Below are 21,886 nucleotides of genomic sequence, written 5' to 3' on the forward strand. Positions count from 1 at the left end.
CTCAACGATGTACAGCCTTGGACGATATCGTGACCCTAAAACCTAATTGTCAAACTGCTGCGGATTTGATATTAATGAAAAAAAAACTACATTAAAACGTGCAAATAGCAGACATAAACATTGCAAAAAACGAGGGAACTCGCGATCTCTATCACGTATATAAAATTCGAAATAGAATTGGCTAGGCGCCGTGTGCGTTTAGACAATGTTTGAAATTAGGTCGTACATGTGTTACTGTGTCAAAAATGTGAGCACACCACTTTGAATCGTTCATTCTTAATTCTTAGGTCACCATTCAACAATTTTTGTTTGAAGATTCTATGACCTGGTAATGAGTAAGCTTATGTTTAAAGGAATTAAATCTCATAGCAAAATTCTAAATCAAAAATCATTTAATCATATAGGTAACATTGTACACTTATGATCGTCAAACAAAGAAATGTATATGAAATATAGCAATAACTAGTAGCAAACTGTCTTCTAAAATTTTTAAGTTTATTGATAATTAATACTTTAATTGGACCAAAAATGCTTCTGGACTATCCGGCGTACCTATATTCCAGGTACGAACTGGAGCAGAAAACAAACGTCGCTCTGACAAAAGCTTCATTTCCCCAGTTAATGACATACCTTGAACACCCTGGAAGATCTATGCGAACGGATAGTTCAGCAACTTCAAGAAATAAATTAAAAGCAGTCTGCGACACTGGTACGGCATCTCATGAAATATAGTCCCCCACAATGAAAGTAAATACATGTCTATTATAAAGTCTTTTTCGTGTGAAGAAGTATCAGATTGTTCAAAAAATAAAATTAAAATAGGACTAAAAATGGAGGGAAATGTTAGCCATAGACTTTTTGACTTAAAAGATTTCTAGCCAAAGAACGGGACGGCTGTCCCGAATTGATTTGTAGAGAAAATGCTATCGCTCTCAGAAAATCTTTTTCCGTATAAAAAAACTGTATTTTTAATTAAAAAACGATTCGCAGGAGTTGTATTTTTGTTTTTGTCTGTCAACATCCAATTAAAAGTACAGCAAAACCGGTAGTAAACTGTACATACTTTGTCATTATCTGCTTCCTTTAATCGCAAATGTTTATTGCCTACAATGTCCAAAACGTTAATATTGTAGGAATTCCTGCAGACAAACGAATCTTTGACACTCACGACCTATTTCCGCGTAATTGAGGCCACTGGCGTGAATTTATAAGTCGAGTTGTATATCGAGATATGTATTTTCTTTCGTGGTTAAAAATCTCTAACAACTTCATAGTGTTGTAATAACCGAATTGGATAATACAAAATCTCTGTGCAGAGCGCATCCTGTGCAAGAATGTCACTAAATAAAAATAAAAAAATAATATAGAAAAATCTTTATTAACCTAATTTGAATTCGAAGTTCAGTTTTTAATTATATTTTTAGAAAACTTACTTTTTTTTTATAGTACAGGTGGCAACCGGGCAATAGGCTCACCTAATGTTAAGTGATACCGCCGCCCATGGACACTCTCAATGGCAGAGGGCTCGCGAGTACGTTGCTGGTTTTAAGAATTGGTACGCTCTTTTCTTGAAGGACCCTAAGTCAAATTGGTTCGGAAATACTTCAGTGGGCAGCTGGTTCCACATAGTGATGGTGCGTGGCAAAAACTGCCTTGAAAAACGCTTAGTTGTGTTACTGTGTTTCGTTAACAATTACCTAGTATTTTTTTTCTAAAACCTATCACTTAAGTTTCTTAGGTAAGGAAAGGTGGGACATGGCACAGAAAAGGGCTGGAATTCACAGAAGTCTAACTGTAGAAAATTATTGTGACGTCAGAAATCGAACTCAGGAACTCTAGGATATATGTTATTTGTACTAACCTCTGGCCTTGCTTAAGACTTGAAAAACATCACGCCTTGTCGTATATACCTTTACCAGTATTTTTTTATATCTCTCATAATATTTTTTATTTTATTTTTATCGTTGATTATTTTGTGTGTTTATGTGTGTGTGTTTTTGTTAGTAATAAATTTTATGTCTACCAAATCCAGGACGTGGTATAAAATGGACAGATCAAAAGTACCTACAACCGACGAGACCGCATGGTGAATAACATGAAAGTGGAAGAAGCAAGAGAGGTATGCTAGAACCGTAGCGGGAGATCCGTGGTCCCTACCTGCCCCTTCGGGAAAAAGGTGAGAATATATAAATAAATAAACAAGTAAATGTATGATAAACTTCATCAGTAATTTTATGATGAAACGTTTTGCAGATGTTTAATTTAATTTTAAAACGATATAACCATCACAATTTAATTCTATAGACAAAAATGGAATTGCATACTAATATCTCTTCTATGACAGATATTTATTGTCAAGACAAATACATATAAAACTCTTTATTGCAATATAAGTTAGTATTTATAACGTGAGCCTGTTTAAATGTTAGCTATACTATATAAGGCTGTTACGTTAGGTTTCATCATCTTTGTAAACAAACACCAATTTTCAACCGGTTTGATGACTTCTAAGCAAATTCAAAATTAATCTTTTCGGTTCGATGTTTATTTTAATTTTGTACCGATTCACAAAATAGGAAGAGACGAGGTAAACAAATCGATATACATATATATATATATTCGCTCGGATTCAAATGTGGTTTTTTTTTTCACCAAGTTTTCGTCTGCGAAAACCAACCTAGGCCCCTCATTCGAATTCTTCGCGAATGTATAACAAAATAAACACTACTTATCCAGAGCTTGGTATATTCGGAAAAGGACTAAACAATTTAAAAAAAAGCGCTGGTAAGTTCCTATCTGATACCTAATCCACTGTTTTTCTAGTGATTTTTTGTTTAACAGTAGGTAAGCAAAGAATTAGGTACTAGTAAAATCTAATATTGGACGTCTAATATTTGTATTTTTTGTAACATTTATATTTGTCATGCATCTTATAAATGATAGCTTGTAACATATACTGTAGAAATAGCATTATATATACTGTGGTGAACTTTAATAAATAAATAAATTAACTGTGACCTATATCTTTGTGTACTGACTCACCAATGGATTTTACTACTAACGACTAAAAACTGATGCAATATTACATTTTTTTTGTAAAATACATCGCATTAAAAACCATAAAGATACTATTACAATTGAAAAGAACTTGACTTTATCTTGGGAAGCGCAGCCAATAGAGCATAGAACATATTGTCAAGCTGATGCAACGTTGTCAGATTTTCCCGCCAACTAGAAATCATTACGCAATTATTTCACCAATGAATAATCATGAATTAGGCCGATATTACAATAACTTACGTTTCTTGAATCCTACCTTGAACCTATTCGAAATAATGGTATTTCGAATTCATTTTGTTTTAGGTTAGCTAAGCGCACGGATAAGCTGTGAGGTTGAATTAAGCCGTTGGATTATTCTTTCCTTGTGTATGTGTTTTAGCTAATTAATTATCAGGAGAAAGTAGTGTCTTAAAAACGAGGTGTTTTAGATATACCTACCTAAGATTGGGAGACATTCTTTATCTTATTTATTAAATTCACAATTCAAACGTAATATTGTTAATAATTCGTAGTCTTAGTTTAATTTTCTAAATTTATAATTCCGTATAGGCCTCCTGCCGCACTTTTTTTAATCTCAATGTTAGAGGGCTCACGTCCGTTGCCTGCCTTTTAATAATTGGTACGCTCTTCTTAAAGTACCCTAAGTCGAATTAGTTCGAAAATACTTCAGCGGTCAACTGGTTCCATACAGTGGTGGTGCGCGGCAAAAACTGCCATAAAAAACGCTCAGTTGTGGAACGACGGACGTCGTAACTTTATATTTATCTCTGTTGTCAGTGATTCCATTCACTGACGTCCTGCTACAGATACTACGACAGATATTATCAGTGCGTTTTGCATCTACCCAAGTTTTCTGTCCCAAGATGTTACATAGCACGTCACTTCCTGAATCACAAATACCTTATTTTATACGCCTTTTCACCGCTGACGAACTCAAGTGACACCAGGACACTTCAATCAGCGGTGGTCCTTCACCGTTCGAGCGAATGTTAAATGCGCACATTGACAGAAAGTACATTGGTGCAGAGCGGGTATCGAATCTATGACCTCAGGGATGAGAGTCGCACGTAAACCGCCAGGCCAACATTGCTCTTTATCTACTAAAATTACATTATTTAAACTACGAAACGAATACGTTTCGTTGACAGTCACTGACGAGCAGTCTCTAATAGCTCTAAATACCGAGAATAAACGCGGAATTACAATTATTTTTTGTGCCAATATTTTGCGAGGCAATATATTTTCACGCCTGTCCTCGAAATCGAAATTTGTAGCTAATGTTTAACGCGTGAAAATAAATCGGTATTTTGCGTAGTTCCAAAAATCCATTAGAAAAGATTTGTATAGTTTCCGTAATCGCAACGAAGACTCAAAAGATATCATAGAGATATTATTATTATTATCATTATTTGTTGGCAATGGTTGGTGCTGTCGCGCAGTTAGCAATGTGGTTATCCCGGACTTGGGTTTGAGTGTGAGGAAAACGGTTTTTTATAAGCACTGTGATAGACAATAAATCATTGGCTACCTTTTTAGGTCTGGGCCTCAGATTACTGTATCTGTTTCATGAACTAAATTTAGTTGATTCTACGGTATTTCTGGGCATTACAATAGACCAAAAACTTCAATGGAGTCAGCATATCACTAAACTTTCTGACAAGCTTAGTTCTGCGGCATACGCTATTAGGAAAATTAGGCAACTTACAGACGAGGAAACAGCCAGAATAGTATATTTTAGTTACTTTCACAGCGTTATGTCGTATGGAATTCTTTTATGGGGCAAAGCAGCAGATATACAATCTATTTTTATATTGCAAAAACGTGCTATTAGGTCAATTTATTGCTTGAAACCAGGCACTTCACTTAGAAATTTTTTCAAGAAAATCGATATTTTGACGGTACCTTCCCAATATATTTACAACTGTATCGTTTTTGTGCGTAGTAATATTAGTTCTCTTTTAATGAACAGCGACATTCGCAATAGGAATACAAGAAATAAGGGAAAACTTTTCCAGCCGTCTTACAGGTTGCAGAAAATAAATACTTCATTTATGGGCCTAAGTATACGCTGCTATAACATGATTCCTAGTGAAATATTGGAACTGCCTTTAAACAGATTCAAAACACATATCAAAAAAACCTTAATGTGTAAAGGTTACTACACAGTCAATGACTACCTGGAAGATAAAAACGCTTGGCAATAGTTCTAATTATATTCTTATAATTTGATTTGTTATCTTTGAAGTGTTATGAATATGTGTGTAATGGTGAATGTGGTAAATCACAGAACAGATTTTTATTTTTTTTTACTTATGTAACTTTAATGACGTTGTGGTTTATGACATTTTCCTTTGAATAATTGTAATGTAAAGGGAGGGCAAAACTTGCTGAGTTTCTTGCCCGTTCTTCTCAGAACAAGGCCTCCTGGTAGTTTTGCGAACGGATGGCGTAGTCCTGCTCTTTCGTGAATTTTGTAAACGTTGTTGACATTCATAAGCATGCTCTAAGAAGCATCTAAATTGAATAAACGTATTTTGATTTTGATTTTGATCATTTGACAATCAAATAGGCAAGTAGGTGATCCTCCGGTGCCGCACATACGCAGTCGACTTTTAAGTCTAAGGCAAGCCGGTTTCCTCACGATGTTTTCCTTTACCGTTCAAGCGAATGTTAAATGCGCACATAGAAGGAAAGTCCATTGGTGCGTAGCCGGGGATCAAACTTACGACTTCAGGGATTGATGGTGATACTGGTGTAAGTGATTCGATTTCCGTATTGATTAATAAAATTGCTATAAGAACTACAAACGACGCAGAATTATTAATACACACAGATTATGATGTAGCTACCGTTGATAGTACGCCTTTTAAATTTAATATATAAATAAATTGTCGTTGTAATGAAGGCGTGCCGGAAATCATTAATTTGACCATAATTGCGCAGCTGAATATATGAATTAATTACGCAAACAAGTTTTGAATTATGTGAATTTTTCGCTTTTCTGCTATCATGGTTCATTTATATTCAGTAATGAGGCCTCGACATCGCAGTGTTTTTAAGAGGTTATTATAAATGTTGTTTGCGCATCATAATGGGCACTAAAAGGCAAAAACTATTACTAAATATTAATTATGTGCGAGGAAATAGGCTTCATATATACTTACATTGTTACATATTCTTGACAATGTTGTTTTAGTAGAGATCGCTTCTAGAAATGATTTATTGCCCTACTGACCGTATTATCATGCAACAAAGTGTTAATAATTGATTATTTCTTCAATTATAATTTATTTGCAAAAATATGGTACAATCTAAACATCGCATTTTCTGCCACTTAATGGCGTGCAAATTTTTGTTACATAATTAAAAGGTAGAAATTTTCATAGTACATAGTCAAATCTTATATTATCTTATCACTAAATCAAATTATTAAAATATATTATTACATTATCAAAATTATTTCTGTGGTCATAGATCAGACAATGATAAGTACAAAGTAATGAAATTGCATTTATCAAATTCTGACCTATGGCCACAGAAATATAATGTTTCACTCAAAGAATCATTAATAGAACAGTACATTTGTTTATAATAATATTGACAAGTTCCTTTACAATTATTAGACTTCTTAAGAATGTATGACACTACAAATGACTTGATCATTTTGTCTTCATCTGAATAACCCGTTAAAAATGTTCTATGTTACATAAATTAGAATCGTAAAATGTTCTAGAAGTATGTTTACAAAAACTTTTCGCCAACTACGCAATTGAAAGTAATTAAGATAATCCTGTTTGTAAGATATTTTGAATGAATTATTAAATAGACAATTATTTTTTACGATTCGTGAAACTTTACATAAGTTTTTATCATATTTTCTTGGTATGTTAAAAATATATAATTATTCAGCATATTTACTACGGCTAAAGATGTATGGTGGCAACAATATGGTAGTTATTTTATACTAGTACTAGCAGACCGGGCCACGCGTTGCTGAGGCTAAGGTTTTTGTTGTAGTAGTAAACTATTCAAGGGAACCGGTAGGAGAATACCAGTCATGGGGGTGGTCCCCATGACTGGTATTCTCCTACATGCTTCATTGTTGGTTAAGCCATTAAATTGTAGCTTATGTGAAACGTTGGTACTTTCAACACAGCGCCATCTGTTAGAATTGTGACTATCAAATAATAAACAAATATTTTGCAATAAAATAATATTGCGGGTATAAATTGAGATGTAAGCTATCCTATCTTTTAAGTTGGATCAAACTACACACGGTGTGCAAATTTGATTGATATCGGTTCGGTAGTTTAGGAGTACATAGCGGACAAACAACGTGACACGTAATTTATATGTATTAAGATATGTGTATTACAAGTAATGGCAAATTGTAAAGTTTTCACAGATTACAGAGAGATATATGTCAAACAGAAGGCATATATAAGCTTGTTCAATGTCAAGTGTCGATATGTTAACGTAAAATTGTAAACACCGTTAGATTGTAATCTATCTCGCGAGATTATAAACAGTCGAAAGATTGTGAACCTCAGCGTACTGCTTACAATTTAACGTATTATTATTCGGTAGATTGTACTACACTAACTTAGTTATCATTCAAACTTCATTGGTCAATTACAGATTAATTTTATTTCCCAACAATTTCATATAACTACCGAATAATAATACGTTAATTTGTAAGCAGTTCGTTGAGGTTCACAATCTTTCGACAGTTTACAATCTCGCGAGATAGATTACAATCTAACGGTTTTTACAATTTTACGGTGACATATACAAAAAAATACATATTCTTATTTTCAAATTCACGTGAGACATAACTCGTGGCTAGAACGGTCGGAATTGAAGTTTATGGCTTCAGTTAAATACCAGTGCGTAATGCCCATCACTCGGTTAACGGGTCAAGGAAGAACAGGTTTAATTTAGAACCAAGGTTTAAACAGCACTATATGTATTACGGCTCCAATTTAGTCTGAAAAGAAATCCAACCAAAATTGGTATTCTGATAAGGATAATGTTATATACGTTCTGCTTGTACATGTTACAATTTTATTTAAAATTAAAAAAAATTGTTGTAGCGTGATAATTATTAATTAATAAAAATATGTATTTATAGTTAGAAACAAAAAGCTGACACACAGTGTTCCCAGGCCGTCACCCAGCCAAGTACTGACCGCGCCTGACGTTGCTTAACTTTGGTGATCGGATTCAGATCGGTAATATAATAATAATAAATGCGTGGAAACTGAGGTTTTCTGTACAGAATTAAATACATATATTATATGGCATAACGTAGAAACTATTTATACATTTCAAGTCTCAAATTGCCAACGTCCATACCACGTTGAATACACCGGTTCTCGTCCGATCACCGAAGTTAAGCAACATCGGGCGTGGTTAGTACTTGGATGGGTGACCGCCTGGGAACACCGCGTGATGTTGGCATTTTTTTTTATTTTAAATTGTTAGGATAATACTCGTTATACGAGACTATATTAAAGTAAACTGCAAACGTAACCAATAAATTATAAGATAACATATTATTATGTGTACGTCCAACAATGTTTATTAGTCTGTGCACTATTGCGTCGTTACGTTTGTCACTAACCTATCTTTATCTATATAGCCAAGAATAATGCTCTATGCAAATTGCAAACGTAAATAAATATTGCGTCAGACTAGAAATATAGAAAAGGTCAGAAGTACAGAGTACTCCGGTTAACATCTCAATGTTATCTTTATACCTACATAAATTGTAACGTTTACTTTAGCCCTTAGCTTTGTTTAAAAAGCAATAGAATTTTTCTGTTTCAACAAATGAAAGACAAGGAAATCTACGAAGTATGGTCACATACAAGTCCTCGTTAAAAATTTACATTTTTGGATTAATAAGTTCTTAGGTTTGTTTTCTTTTGTATGGTTTGACTTCAAGCTAGAATAGCAGCTTTCTTTCGATTAATTTCATTCTTCATGTCACGTGGCACCGACAAGTGTGTTGTCGAAATATAATTTAAAAATCGTTTCAAACTCAAAAAAACCTTTATTCATATAAGTAAACAAGTAGGTACACTTATGAACGTCAAAAGAAGTTAAATTAATTGTAAATTTACATTTACTACCAGTTGATGGGTCCAATGAACTTTTTATTATAATGATAAGATTTTGAAGAGAATTGCACCAGTCAAATATATCACCTCTTTGTTTCCGTGTTGATTCTTTAAAAACTAGGGGCATCCTTTTGGATTACCTGATATCTCTGTTCCTGTGGTATTCCAGTTATCTACTGTTTCCCGCCGAATCTACGTGAACGTGAATGTTCACAGCACAGCTCCCAGCACCATAGCACAGCCTCGATACAGATAAAGGATCGCGAAACACAAAAAAGGGATCTTCCACACGCCTTTGTTTTAGTTCTAGTCAAACTGTGATTACTAATAAGTTATATAAGTTCCGTTTTCAGATTAAGAACACTATATATTTGCATAACTATGAATGACCTTATATTATATTAATAGACATAATCGATTAATTTTTCAATGTTTTTCCTCGAAGTGAACGTCATGTATTTGTTAGTCGAGTCGTGTCACCAATAGGGAATTTTAATTGCAGCCAATCTAATTAACTATAGTTTATTTTTTTGGTTATGCGTTTTTTTTTGAATGAAAAGATCTTGTTTAGATATGTCACCGTAAAATTGTAAACACCGTTAGATTGTAATCTATCTCGCGAGATTATAAACTGTCGAAAGATTGTGAACCTCAACGAAGTGCTTACAATTTAACGTATTATTATTCGGTAGTTATATGAAATTGTTGGAAAGTAAAATTAATCTGTAATTGACCAAAGAAGTTTGAATGATAACTAAGTTAGTGTAGTACAATCTACCGAATAATAATATGTTAAATTGTAAGCAGTAAGCTGAGGTTCACAATCTTTCGACAGTTTATAATCTCGCGAGATAGATTACAATCTAACGGTGTTTACAATTTTACGTTAACAGATACACCGATACAAATGTATGTCATATGTTCAAACAATTCTTTCAACGGATATTTAAGCTAGTTGGCTGCGACATAATATACATTCTTTAATTTTTAAGAGGGCTAATATATTCAATATTTATATATTTTGTTATAGAGCAGGAGACAAAGAGGCAGAAAGCTTATCTGATGTTAAGTGCACAGCCGGAGAACACGCAACATCGTTGACCGTCCTTTTAATATATTGTGTACTATCGTGGTTTTTATTTGTAATTGGTAGGGTACAAATAACGTTTTATTTCTCTTCTTTAAGTTGAATAAATCTTTGGTAGAGGTATCTATTTATTAGAAAAAAAATAACAGAGTAATTAGCAAGACATCGAGTGAAAGAAATTAACAAATAAAAATTGCCTGAGATACAGAATTCTCATTATGAAGCGTTTGATACACCCAAACTAGCTTCTCGCTTTAAAATTTGTCAACCAGCGTTTATAACCTAGACTGGAACTTTTTTGGCTTTTATTCAGGCGCTGGAGGGCGTTTTTTATACAAAGTTTCATGAGAAACTTTTGTATCTAGTATATAAAGCTAGCTGAAACACATGAATGCATACTGTATGTTACACTTGAGCCATTAATGAATAAAACTGCTTAAAAATATAAAGATGTGACTGTAATCGTATTATTCTTACTAAAAACAACTGAATTTCGTTTGTTTAATTGTTTTATAAACTTCTACGTTCCTATCACATCCTCTTCAAACAAGTGATTTTTGTTTTCACGTATCTTATAAGTATTTCCGTTTGTATTATCTGATATTAGTTGTGATTCCTTTAATATTCTCTTATTTTAGTTAAGTAATTGTACATGATTGTATTGTATTGTTGTCGACCTAATTTCGTATTTCGTGCACAGCCTTCTTTTTTTTTATGGCTCTGGCACGGTTTGTGCATTAGCCAGCGTCAAGTATAAGATTTTTATAATTTGTGCTTTTTGCCTTAGAAATTCGACCATGTCCTCCAAGTACGGTTTAGGCACTCGGCCGGTACCGCACAACCCTCCCAAAGGCCGAGAACAAATTTAAATTAAATTAAACCTAGCCCTCGAACCGGGAATCGAACCCGGTACCCCTCACCTAGCTGCCACTTAATAAGACCGCTAGGCTATGAGGCCACAGCCTTCTTCCCCCTAAGTTTGTGTTTGTGTATATACGTCAAAAATGCATTGGATATTGACAGAAGCAAATTCCGCGCTGTCGTTTCTGAATCACCCTTACCCATAGACCTAATAATTACCAAAATTACCAATGAAACGTGAAGCGCCTCTAAGCATTACATGGGCACTGGATTATTATTATCTACAAATATGCGATTTTTTATACAATTATTAACTGATAGAAGACCCCGTAAAGTAATCGGTGATTCTTTAATGAAAACATCGATTTAGATGAGATGTTGAAATAAAATCAATGGATTACATTCCATTTATATAACAAAGTTACAAATTACAATGAAACCATAATATTGACTTATTGGCGCCAAAATTCTAAAACATCCGCATACAGTTTTACAAAACTATAAACTGATTAATTTACAGTTACTAGTTTACTTATTTATTGGTACAGATTCAATTAAGCAATGCTGGAAGAGTTCAAATTAATATAACCTTCTTTATCTATAGAAATAGAAAATGTGTTGACGATCTTCAAGGTCCAACCTTTTCCGATATCAAGCTGAACGTATGTCTAATTCTTAGTAAAAACTACAAAAGTTAATAAACAAAAAAGCCAACATCACGTGGTGTTCCCAGGCGGTCACCCATCCAAGTACTAACCACGCCCGACGTTGCTTAACTTCGGTGATCGGACAAGAACCGGTGTGTTCAGCGTGGTATGGACGTTGGCAATTACAAAGGTTAAATTGTCTATCATATTTTGTTTTATTTTTTAGAATATTGATCGTATAAATAAATAATAATTGTATGAGGAGATTAAGTATGGAATATCCTTACCTACAATATTATAAAGATGTTTATTATGTAATGTACCTCCCATAATTGAACTTCATTTATTTAGTTTTTACTTTAGTTGAACGATTTCGTAAAGCCATGTAAATATTTGATACGTAATACAAAAAAAAAATGATTATTTAAAGTCTCACTTTACGGTAAGTATAAGTGACTGTTTAAATCACAAAACACGCATGTTTTACTAAACACTGACCCCAATGAACTCAGTTACTTCTGAGGAACTGAGCGCATCAGAATATTAATAGATTTGGCACACGTAGGTACTTAGTTGGTTTACACTACTATTTGACGTTATACAACATCTACAGGAATATAGCACATGCTGGGGCCTTAGTCAAGATGCCTTAACAGTAGTGTATGTAGAAAGTCAATAACTAAATTTGTATGAAAATTACAGTTCGTGTCGAAAAGTTTTCATACAAATTTAGTTATTGACTTTCTACATACACTACTGTTAAGGCATCTTGACTAAAGCCCCTGCTCTGTGTCACGCCAAAGAGATTTTATCAAACAAATGTTGATGACTCGCAAGAAACCGAAATCTTTCTTGAAACAGACCCAGAAATGAAGCCCATAAAGAGGTGTTGTGCCACACTATTAACATGTTCAGTCCAAACTTCAAACTCCACATAATTCAATTACCTACTCCAAAATACGCAGTCTACTAAATCATTTTAAAAAATCACTACCGGTAGAATATTTCTATGAGCTGTCAATTTTTTAGAGGGATTCATTAATTAACAGATAATGTAATTTTCGAATTTAATTAACCAATCACGAATAATATAACGAAAGAATTATGCTAATAAATTATATATGGATATAGCCAGTCATTCGATAATAACCGCAATTATAAAACGAAGAAAGCAATCAATAGCTCTTGCGTAAGCAGATATTATGTTCCTCAATCACGTTCTAACTGCTTAATGATTCAGGACATGATCGAGGAACAAACAATTGATTAGGACTAAAATATTTTTCCCTTCAAACTATCTTTAATTAATTGATAAAGGAATATTCCCAACAAATATTCACTACTATCATCATTTCACGTGAGTTGTTAGCATCATCGCGAATGTTCTACGCTTCAAGGAAGCAAAAGTTTGCCAAAATTTATTTTTATTTTTAACTCGTTATAGGTTATTCATTGCGAACTTTTTAACAACTTCCCGGTTAACTTACGGTTGAAAAATTTATAGTACGACTAGCCCTTGCGACCTTAGTATAAAAAGAAGATCAACGAAAACTATCCTTCCTGATCAGTTTTAATATGGGTGTATTAAAATCATTACAATCTAAACTGTGTCTGTGTTAAAGAATAAATACAAAACAAAACACAGTTTAAAAGCTTAACAATTTTTTGCATACAGCTGTTTCTATTTGTTGATTTGGCGGCTTAAACGTTTAGTTTGAAACGATTTTAATGCAAACGAAGTTGTCAGGTACTAGTTCATCACGTATAAATGACAATTCATTATACCAGCTTGCAGTTTTAGAGCGTCAACCGGCCGTGACCGCTTTGTGGTCGCCATCGCCCATCGACCTCTCGCACATCGAACTCTTACGTAACCAATAAAAACAATTATTAGTATAATATGTACCTATGCATCAACATCCTCGTTCATAAAGAACATATTCCTGATGTGGAATGTTTTAAGTATATAACTTGAGAAAAATATATTTTTATTATGAAATAAAATATTAAAAGAATTGATTTTTGTTTACACTTTCTTTTGGGAGGGAAAATAATAAAAATTATTATTTCAAAATGTCTAATAACGTCATCTAGTGGTATATATATTATTTTAATTGATTTCCTTAATCAGTTTATTTAATAATTGTCAATTTTCTTTAATTCCAATTATATTTTAGAATAATTACGAACCGAAGATTAACCTCCATAAATATATAAATTTTACTTTACATTTTATGATTTTTTTAGTTTCTCTATCTTCATTTGCTTTAGTATTCATCATCTGTCAACAAAGTGAAATGCTATGAAGCTGTCAATTGTCAAAATCATCTATATTCCATAAACTTGAAAGTTTATGCTTAGAAATTAATATATATTTAATTCAAAAGGTTTTTGTAAAAGCTTAAGCAATTGATTATAAATTAATCCTTCTCTTGGATGGACAGGAGAATCTACAATCGAGGTTACTTTTTTGATAACTGATTAAGTTACGATTGTGATACTATTGATATTACTATAAACCGGTATAAAACAGTTCTTGTCTTTTCGACTTATGTGTTGTCAATACTGAATATCTTATCATTCATCGGATTGGACATAAGTCTTAAATGAATAGTGAAAAGAGGAATGCTCGCGGCCGTGGTCGTGGTCGCGGCCGGGGAAGAGGTCGTGGCCGTGGACGGGGGAGAGGTAAAAAGGTGCCAAAAGTGATGTCGTCTGATGAAGAAGAATGCTCCATGGAAGAGACTGCACAAGACCAAGAAGAACCACCACCCGAAGATAGTAAAGTTAATGAGGAAAATGAACCTGCTAAATGTGAGTTACATATTGTTGATGTATCTCTAAGGTCCTTCAAATTGTAAAAAAAAGTATAGTTATAACAAACATTTAGTATAAAAATTCATCTCATATATACTTGTACATTTATGTTAAAAATATAAAGTTTTCATTCTTAATTTACCTGTGTTTAAAACTAATAAATTTGTTTTATACAGTGGAGGTGCCCTCAGACATATCACAGTTGGAAGCACCTGTGTTCACTACAATACAGCGTGGACCACCAGAGCCTATGTTGCGACTGGAATGGAATCATAGAGCAAATCTCATTGGGGAGAAAGTTTTAAATCCTATGATATATTGTTGTGATACATGCTCTAAACCTATTCTGATTTATGGAAGAATGGTAATTGCTATCTTACTTTAAATCATATATCAATATCATATACTTCAGTGCTTAAAAATATTTGAAATAAAATTAAGATGTAAGAAGATAATTCTAAATTTTATTGCTTTGATAAGAATAATAATATATTTTATTTAATGTAACTACGTGAATTTCAGATACCATGTAAGCATGTTTTTTGTTTATCCTGCGCCAGAGCAGAACACACTCATTGCCCTCGCTGTAAAGAAAAGGTAATTGTTTTGTAGATTTTCTTGTCTATCATGAAATTGGTTCACAGTAAACAATTGTCACTGATAATTGCTTGTAATTTGTCAATCTGTTTCAATATATTTTACAGGTTTTAAGAGTTGAACAGACTGGTTTGGGAACAGTGTTTATGTGTACACATTCTGGATCAAGATATGGCAACACTGGATGTAGAAGAACATATTTGTCACAGGTACTGAAATTATAAATGTAATATCGCTTGCCCCGGGGAAAGTTTTAAAAGCAAAATCCGTTTTTTTTTTTTCTGAAAAATAAAAGATGGTAGAAATTAAAATGCTAGGATACTAAGTACATTACATATACAAACATAAATATATTGATATGTAATAGTATAAGATCCCGATATACAACGACCTTCACCGAGATGCTTATTAATGAAACATATTTTATATTTAATTTAATATGTCAATAAATATAATCCATATGGGTTGCCTAGCAAATTTCAGTCCAGAGTATGTTTAAATAAATAAATAAAATGATGCTGGATATGTCAATATCAAATAATACTATTGACTGACATTAATAACTCCATTGAACCATGCCGTTGCCATTTTTGTACCTTAAATTACATAATGTTTACAGAGAGATCTACAAGCCCATATAAACCACCGGCATGTATCAAGTGGAGGTGATGCCAAGCTGGAACCTGAACCGCCTGTTACTATTGTAAAACCTTTATCGGTATGATGCATTCTATTCATATTTAAGAAGTTATTATTAGAACTTTAGAGGCCTTCACTCTATCGGAGGTCGAGTAAAAGTGTAAAACTTAAAAACTTTTTTTATAAAGCTGTAAAATATACATTGATTTAGTAATTCCTAGCAATGTACCCATTTAAGTTATTTATTTTGAAGTTTTTGTAAATAAAAGATTCTTATATATAAATTATTTATTAAGTCTCTTATTTATTGCAGGTACCAAGTAAAGCGGGAGATCCTAGAGCCCATACCACTGCGCATACGCACGCAGAACGACCAAGAGCGTCTCGTGCCAATCTTATAGCAGTTCCTATACATGATCATACTGAACATACATACTATCCATATTATCAAGTGAGTTCAAAAATATTATTTGATACCCAACAACATCAATTAAAATTATTCTTTTTTGGACCAGTGTGGGAGAGGGGTTTCAAAAATATCTTTTTGACTCAACTTTTTTTTTATAATTTGTTTACGAAAAATTTAGTTTAAAAAAATTATCAGCAGAATCCCCAGCCGGTCCCAGCCCCGGTAGTGCCAGTGTCGACTGTGCCCGTGTTAGCTCACAATATGGCTGTTCCACCTCCATACTATCCCGCTGCGTATACTGCGCCTGCGACATACGTTGGTCCTGGTAAGATATTTTCCTTAGATTTATAGTCGACTTGCTTACTATGCGACTTTTCACAGCAGTCGTAGATATTAATCAATACATTTTGCATCCTGCCTTTAGTATGCTAAATAAATAGACAAAATTATCTGCTTACGTTTAGTTTCAAGTACTACCACAGAACGCTATAAAATTTTTAAAAATTATGTTTTTTTGCCCTTTAAACTGTGTAGGCAGGTCTCTTGATATAAATGTGACCAGTTGTAATTAACACTTTGTTGTAACATCCAAACAATCAGTACAGTTGTAAGAAGTTGATAAAAAATTAATTTTTATTAGTGTTATTAGAAAATATGGAACATGGGATGTATGCGATTCATATAGTAGTTGTTTTTTTTAATATTACAGCTGATTTCCTGACATAGGATACTTTATTACATATGTATAGTGTACAAAAAAGGTAAAATTAATTTCTCATTCTCAGGAACAACCATGAGCGCTAATGTAACACCACCCATGGGAACTCCAGTACCGTTACCACCCAGTACTCTTGGAGATACAACGAGATGGCCAGAGACTTATCAGCCGCCCACACAACAGTGGCCTCAAAATCACTATTATAGATAACATTAGCAACTATCTTATGTCCATGAAACATGCCTTTTAGCAGAATATTAATTACAATTTCTGAAATAGTCTGTAAAGACCAGTTTAAACCAATGTATATAAAAATAACATTGCATAAGGAAATAATGTTACAATAACTAATTGAAATAGAGGTGTACAAAATATAAATTGCTCAATAATTATTTATTGACAACCTTCATTTGGTATTTAAATGTCAAACTACACAAAATAAAACAAATGAAAGAATCAATAATTAGTTATTTATTTAACACTATTACATAATATTTACAAACATTCCTCACAATTACCAATAACATACACAACTGACAACAAATGCAAAATATAAGTTTAATACCAGAAATATAAATACATTGAAAGTAATTAAAAAGTAGCACAGTGGCAATGTAGGACATTCTGTGCTCAATAATTATAATTTCAAAATAAAGCATGACATGCAGTATCAATTCCGGACTTTCTCAAAAATAACCATATAGCTTTGTTCAAAGGTCTCTTAACCTATCAGTCCCTATTCACATCACTGCCAAACATTTTTATCCTACACTGAAACTGTATAGTAACTTATAAACAAATATATCTCACCCAGAAATAGTACATTTTTTAACAACTTTGTGAATGTCAGCTTATAACGAATAACCGTTTTTATATATTTTTCATATAGAAAAGATCTGGAATTCAATCTATAACTTTTTTATACTGACTAATAACAGACATAACGATAATTATTATCTACAGATAATTTGTGTTGTGTAACATACCGTTTTCAGGAATATGTAGTTCTACCAAATCCTTCAATTGTGATTTAACAAAACCTGTATTACTATAAATATTTATTTCTGAGACAACTCACCTGGAAATTGATAATTTTTCTTTGGTTTTGGACAAAACATGCAGTACCAAATTTACTTTTATGCAGTACTGGTTATAAAGAACTGAAATGGTATTTACACAGAACTACTGACATTAAAATCAATTGAATTCTGAAAAAAAACATGTCTAGTGGGTCCTAGACAAGTGACAAAGATCATGAAGTCTTGGTTGTTGGTGGTGCCTCAGTGTCAATGTCCACTAGAGTAGCTTCTGCAGGTGATGAACTAGTTTCTGGTTCAGTTGGAAATTGGGGAATCACATGAGAGGACTGCATTTTCCTCACAGCGTCTATGTTAACTTTTGTAGATAAGTTTTTTTGCCGTGTTTGTTCAGACGTTTTGGATAACCTTTCACTCAAGGCTTTAAGCGCAATTTGCCTAAAAGCAAAATATTTATGATTTAATTCAGTGCAGTGCTTTTTGATACTTTCTAATATGATTGGAACTTTCAATATTAAACAAGCAAATATAGAATAATTAAATATTTCATCTTTATGACATTATTGTAGAATAACATAATTTCATGTTTTTTATTAATTCTTTTAATTAATGTAATTTAAATAACATACCGCCTTCTCTCCATGTCCTGTGGTTCAACACCTGGCATAGTGATTGTAACCCCACGAGGACTAAGTGCTAGATGAACTCTTCTCTGACTAGGTGAGCACAAACCTAATCTTACAAAGCAACGATGAATTGGACTTAAAATTCCTCTTATAACAGGCTGAAGAACAGTGGGGAAGAAACTGAAATGAGAAAAAGCAGATATTTATAAGCTAAACGCTAAATATGTTGTCTGAATTGCATGGTGAATTTTCTAAAAGCTGAACATAGAATTCTTAGCTATCATTTTAATACTCACTTATCAAAACTGAAATTATCAGCCATATCACCTCTGGAACCATTACTGTGACGCTGCCAGAATCTTAGATATATCCATGAAAGCAATGTACCACTACCCCACATACAGGGGTAAGTTCCTTCTAGGGCACCCACAGCCCAAAATATAATTGCCAGTATTAGAATCAGGAGAGGAAGGGATCGGTTTGTAAGTTTGCCTGAAAGACACCACAAAATTAGATTAGATTGAATAACAATTATTTTAACATAAATAAAATTGAAAATAATTCATACCTAAAGGGGTTTTTATCAATAAATGATCTGGAATTATTTGTTTCACAGCTACACTCACTGCTGCTAAATATCCTGCGAGTCCGTGCACGTGTATATCGAAGAGATACGATGTTTCTTGAGTCCACATAAATATCATCAGGTAGTAAAACGTCGTCAGGAATGCTACACCAATATTTGTTAGCATAAAAAACTTCATCATCTCTATTTGACCCCATAACGGTTCGATCAGTTTTCCGCACAAACCTACCGTTATTACATCTATAATCACCTCCCACAAGTGTATTTCAAGAAACCAAAAGGTAAAAGTAGACCATAATTGAAATGAGGGAGGTAATAAATAACCAGGGGTAACGCTAAGCACATTGATGACATCCTCAGAAAATGATAATATGTAACCTATTACTACTACGACACAAATAAATTTAACTGAAGGCGATGTGTTTCCCAATAATGCTGAAAATTGTTGGCGTAAATATGGTATATTACGACTAAACGCTCGCAGCGTAGCCATTTTTATAACAAATCATGTTTGACACTGACAATAGACCCTGTTCTACGTTGCATCAAGATAAGTAGGTACAGATTAAATCGTCAACTTTTACATCTTTACAACTTGAACTTAAACTTAAGGCCGATTTACATTATCATTAGTGTTTAGGAGAGTGCTTTAGGATAGTACTTTAGTTGAAACATGTAAACGCTACTTGCTTTAGTAAACGCTACGCTAAAGAACTTGCCTTTCAAGTTGTACTAAAGCACTCTCCTAAACACTAAGATAATGTAAATCGGCCTTTATACCTTTGAGTATTAAGCCAGACAGGAGTCGCCTTTACGCGCGTCCCCCTCTGTCAAAGTACGAACCCGCTGGACATACGCGTTATATAAAACTGTTTCTCGACCCTTCCGCGCCATTCCGGTATGACGCTTGTTAGTGTAAAGAGCTCCGACAAAAATGACTGGATGCAGTGTATTCGGCTGTAAAAAAAGGTCTGACACATCGAGTGTACAAAAAGACAACGTGACATTTCATCTGTAAGTATTTTCTTAAGTAATATTATCGTATATTATAAGAATACGTGAAAATCAAATAAATATTCATTGCCGAGTAATGCCGAGTCAATGTTGCCAGTTTATTGCAAAGTTCCGCACTACGACGTTTTTTGTGGCTTAATTTTTTTACTAACAGATGGTACTTACATAGCAATCATATTGTTCAATGACTTAAGTAAATATGCTTTACTATTGATTAGTTGTCCTGTTCGTGGATTCGCTCACAAATACTTTGAAGGTTTACCCGACACTTCAAATTTTCTTATTATACTAATGTCTTTAATTAATGAAGAAAGGACGTGAAAAATTTTAAAAATTTATCACATGAATTTATCCTAATAATGGTTATTTTCCTAAGTTGGTAGTTAGCCACACCAACGCCGGTTTACGTCATTTTAGAGAGGGGACACATACTATTTTTTTATCGATAAATTATTGAACGAATGAACAATATAATGTAATTATGGATACATTTTTTTTAGTTTGTTATATAACAGTTTTATTTTTATTATAGATTTCCAAAAGACCCTATCCGTCGACAACAATGGATAAAAGCTTGTGAAAATCACAGAACATGGCTACCCAAACGTACAAGTAAAGTTTGCTCCGATAATTTTGATACGTCATGATTCTTGTTGCTGGCTAACAACAAAATAAAATTAAAGGAATCAGCAACACCTACTTTGAAATTACCAAATGTAAGTTATATCTAGTTTCGATGCAAACATGTAGGGATCTGTAATAACGTATTATGTATTCCATATAGTTTTGAACCTCCACTGGAGTAACTAAAAAACGATTAATTGCTTTTCCAACACCAATGTATACCTATTCTTTACTTCAATGTATACCTTAAAATATAACGGTTTTCAGAAATTTATTCTGTCAACATACGAAGCAAATAGATCTTTATGATTGTTATTTTAAACTAACCTTCTACTTGCGAATTCGTCTGGGCGGATTTTGGATTGTAACAATTTTTTGACTATCCCTTGGGGACCTTACACATTTCCGGGATAAATCATAGTCTGTGTTAGTAGTGCTTGTCCTACACCACTTCTGGCTAAATACTCAAAGACTTATACAGATTTTAACTTGCTATGCTTAATATAATTATTTGATTTCAATTTCATAATTAAAGTCGAAAAACCGGCGGTATACAAAAAGTAAGCTATAAAAACTAGAGAATGAATATAGAGTTTAAAAGTGTGACATATCAAAGCCAATATTCTTAAATTTTTAAACCGTTATCGATATCCGACAATTATTGGCGATATAGATTGAAATGACAAAAGACCTATAATTTAAACCAATTTTTTTTATATATTATATATTCATATTTTGTTGTACATAGTTTTTTAGTTCTCATGCAATGGGTGAATTCATATTTGTTAACTGTTTCTTAAATGAATCATCTTTGTTAAATGAATTATATTAAAAATATCAAATCAATTCAAAACCACAATCACAATACACACAGTTACGAGTTACGACTTACGAATCAGTAAGAATTTAGGTTCACTTCACAGAGCCATGAGCAGAAGCATTGCAAGAAGTACAATATTGTATAATATAATATAAGTTATATATAATACTAGCCGTTTCGCGCCCGCTGTGCTGGGCGAAATAAATAAAATTTTATGTTTCA

The 21,886-nt window shown here is 33.1% G+C and overlaps 2 protein-coding genes and 2 non-coding genes across 5 annotated transcripts; 2 read left to right on the forward strand and 2 right to left on the reverse strand.

The window, feature by feature from the left end:
* Positions 1–8,401: 8,401 nt before the first annotated feature.
* On the forward strand, positions 8,402–8,520 carry LOC125056989. Its single transcript, XR_007118146.1, has one exon. It is a non-coding gene; the product is annotated as a 5S ribosomal RNA (ribosomal RNA).
* A 3,318-nt stretch (positions 8,521–11,838) lies between these two features.
* Positions 11,839–11,957, reverse strand: LOC125056990. Its single transcript, XR_007118147.1, has one exon. It is a non-coding gene; the product is annotated as a 5S ribosomal RNA (ribosomal RNA).
* Positions 11,958–14,109: 2,152 nt separating this feature from the next.
* LOC125056493 (E3 ubiquitin-protein ligase Hakai) lies at positions 14,110–17,382 on the forward strand. 2 transcript variants are annotated; one of them, XM_047659618.1, is made up of 8 exons: positions 14,110–14,591; positions 14,771–14,958; positions 15,117–15,191; positions 15,299–15,400; positions 15,811–15,909; positions 16,144–16,281; positions 16,438–16,564; positions 17,025–17,382. In XM_047659618.1, exons 1-8 carry the CDS (start codon positions 14,384–14,386, stop codon positions 17,165–17,167), a joined length of 1,080 nt encoding a protein of 359 aa, XP_047515574.1. In that variant the 5' UTR covers positions 14,110–14,383; the 3' UTR covers positions 17,168–17,382. The 2 variants fall into 2 exon arrangements, with proteins under 2 accessions (XP_047515574.1, XP_047515573.1); XM_047659617.1 differs by having other exon boundaries at positions 14,112–14,591; positions 16,435–16,564.
* A 28-nt stretch (positions 17,383–17,410) lies between these two features.
* LOC125056492 (transmembrane protein 115) lies at positions 17,411–19,723 on the reverse strand. The gene is made up of 4 exons (XM_047659616.1): positions 19,189–19,723; positions 18,917–19,112; positions 18,624–18,800; positions 17,411–18,432 (listed from the first exon to the last, which is right to left on the reverse strand). Exons 1-4 carry the CDS (start codon positions 19,697–19,699, stop codon positions 18,210–18,212), a joined length of 1,107 nt encoding a protein of 368 aa, XP_047515572.1. The 5' UTR covers positions 19,700–19,723; the 3' UTR covers positions 17,411–18,209.
* Positions 19,724–21,886: the final 2,163 nt, after the last annotated feature.

Source organism: Pieris napi, chromosome 15, assembly GCF_905475465.1.
Source record: "Pieris napi chromosome 15, ilPieNapi1.2, whole genome shotgun sequence".
Classification (NCBI taxonomy): Eukaryota; Metazoa; Arthropoda; class Insecta; order Lepidoptera; family Pieridae; genus Pieris; species Pieris napi.

Excerpts from the sequence above, each read along its gene's own strand:
- LOC125056493 (XM_047659617.1), top strand. The coding sequence starts at position 14,384 with ATGAATAGTGAAAAGAGGAATGCTCGCGGCCGTGGTCGTGGTCGCGGC. Across the intron at positions 14,959-15,116 it reads TTCTGATTTATGGAAGAATG|ATACCATGTAAGCATGTTTT; the intron begins GTAATTGCTATC and ends CGTGAATTTCAG. Across the intron at positions 15,192-15,298 it reads GCCCTCGCTGTAAAGAAAAG|GTTTTAAGAGTTGAACAGAC; the intron begins GTAATTGTTTTG and ends TATATTTTACAG.
- LOC125056492 (XM_047659616.1), bottom strand. The coding sequence starts at position 19,699 with ATGGCTACGCTGCGAGCGTTTAGTCGTAATATACCATATTTACGCCAA. Across the intron at positions 19,113-19,188 it reads ATTGATAAAAACCCCTTTAG|GCAAACTTACAAACCGATCC; the intron begins GTATGAATTATT and ends GGTGTCTTTCAG. Across the intron at positions 18,433-18,623 it reads CAGGACATGGAGAGAAGGCG|GCAAATTGCGCTTAAAGCCT; the intron begins GTATGTTATTTA and ends TTTTGCTTTTAG.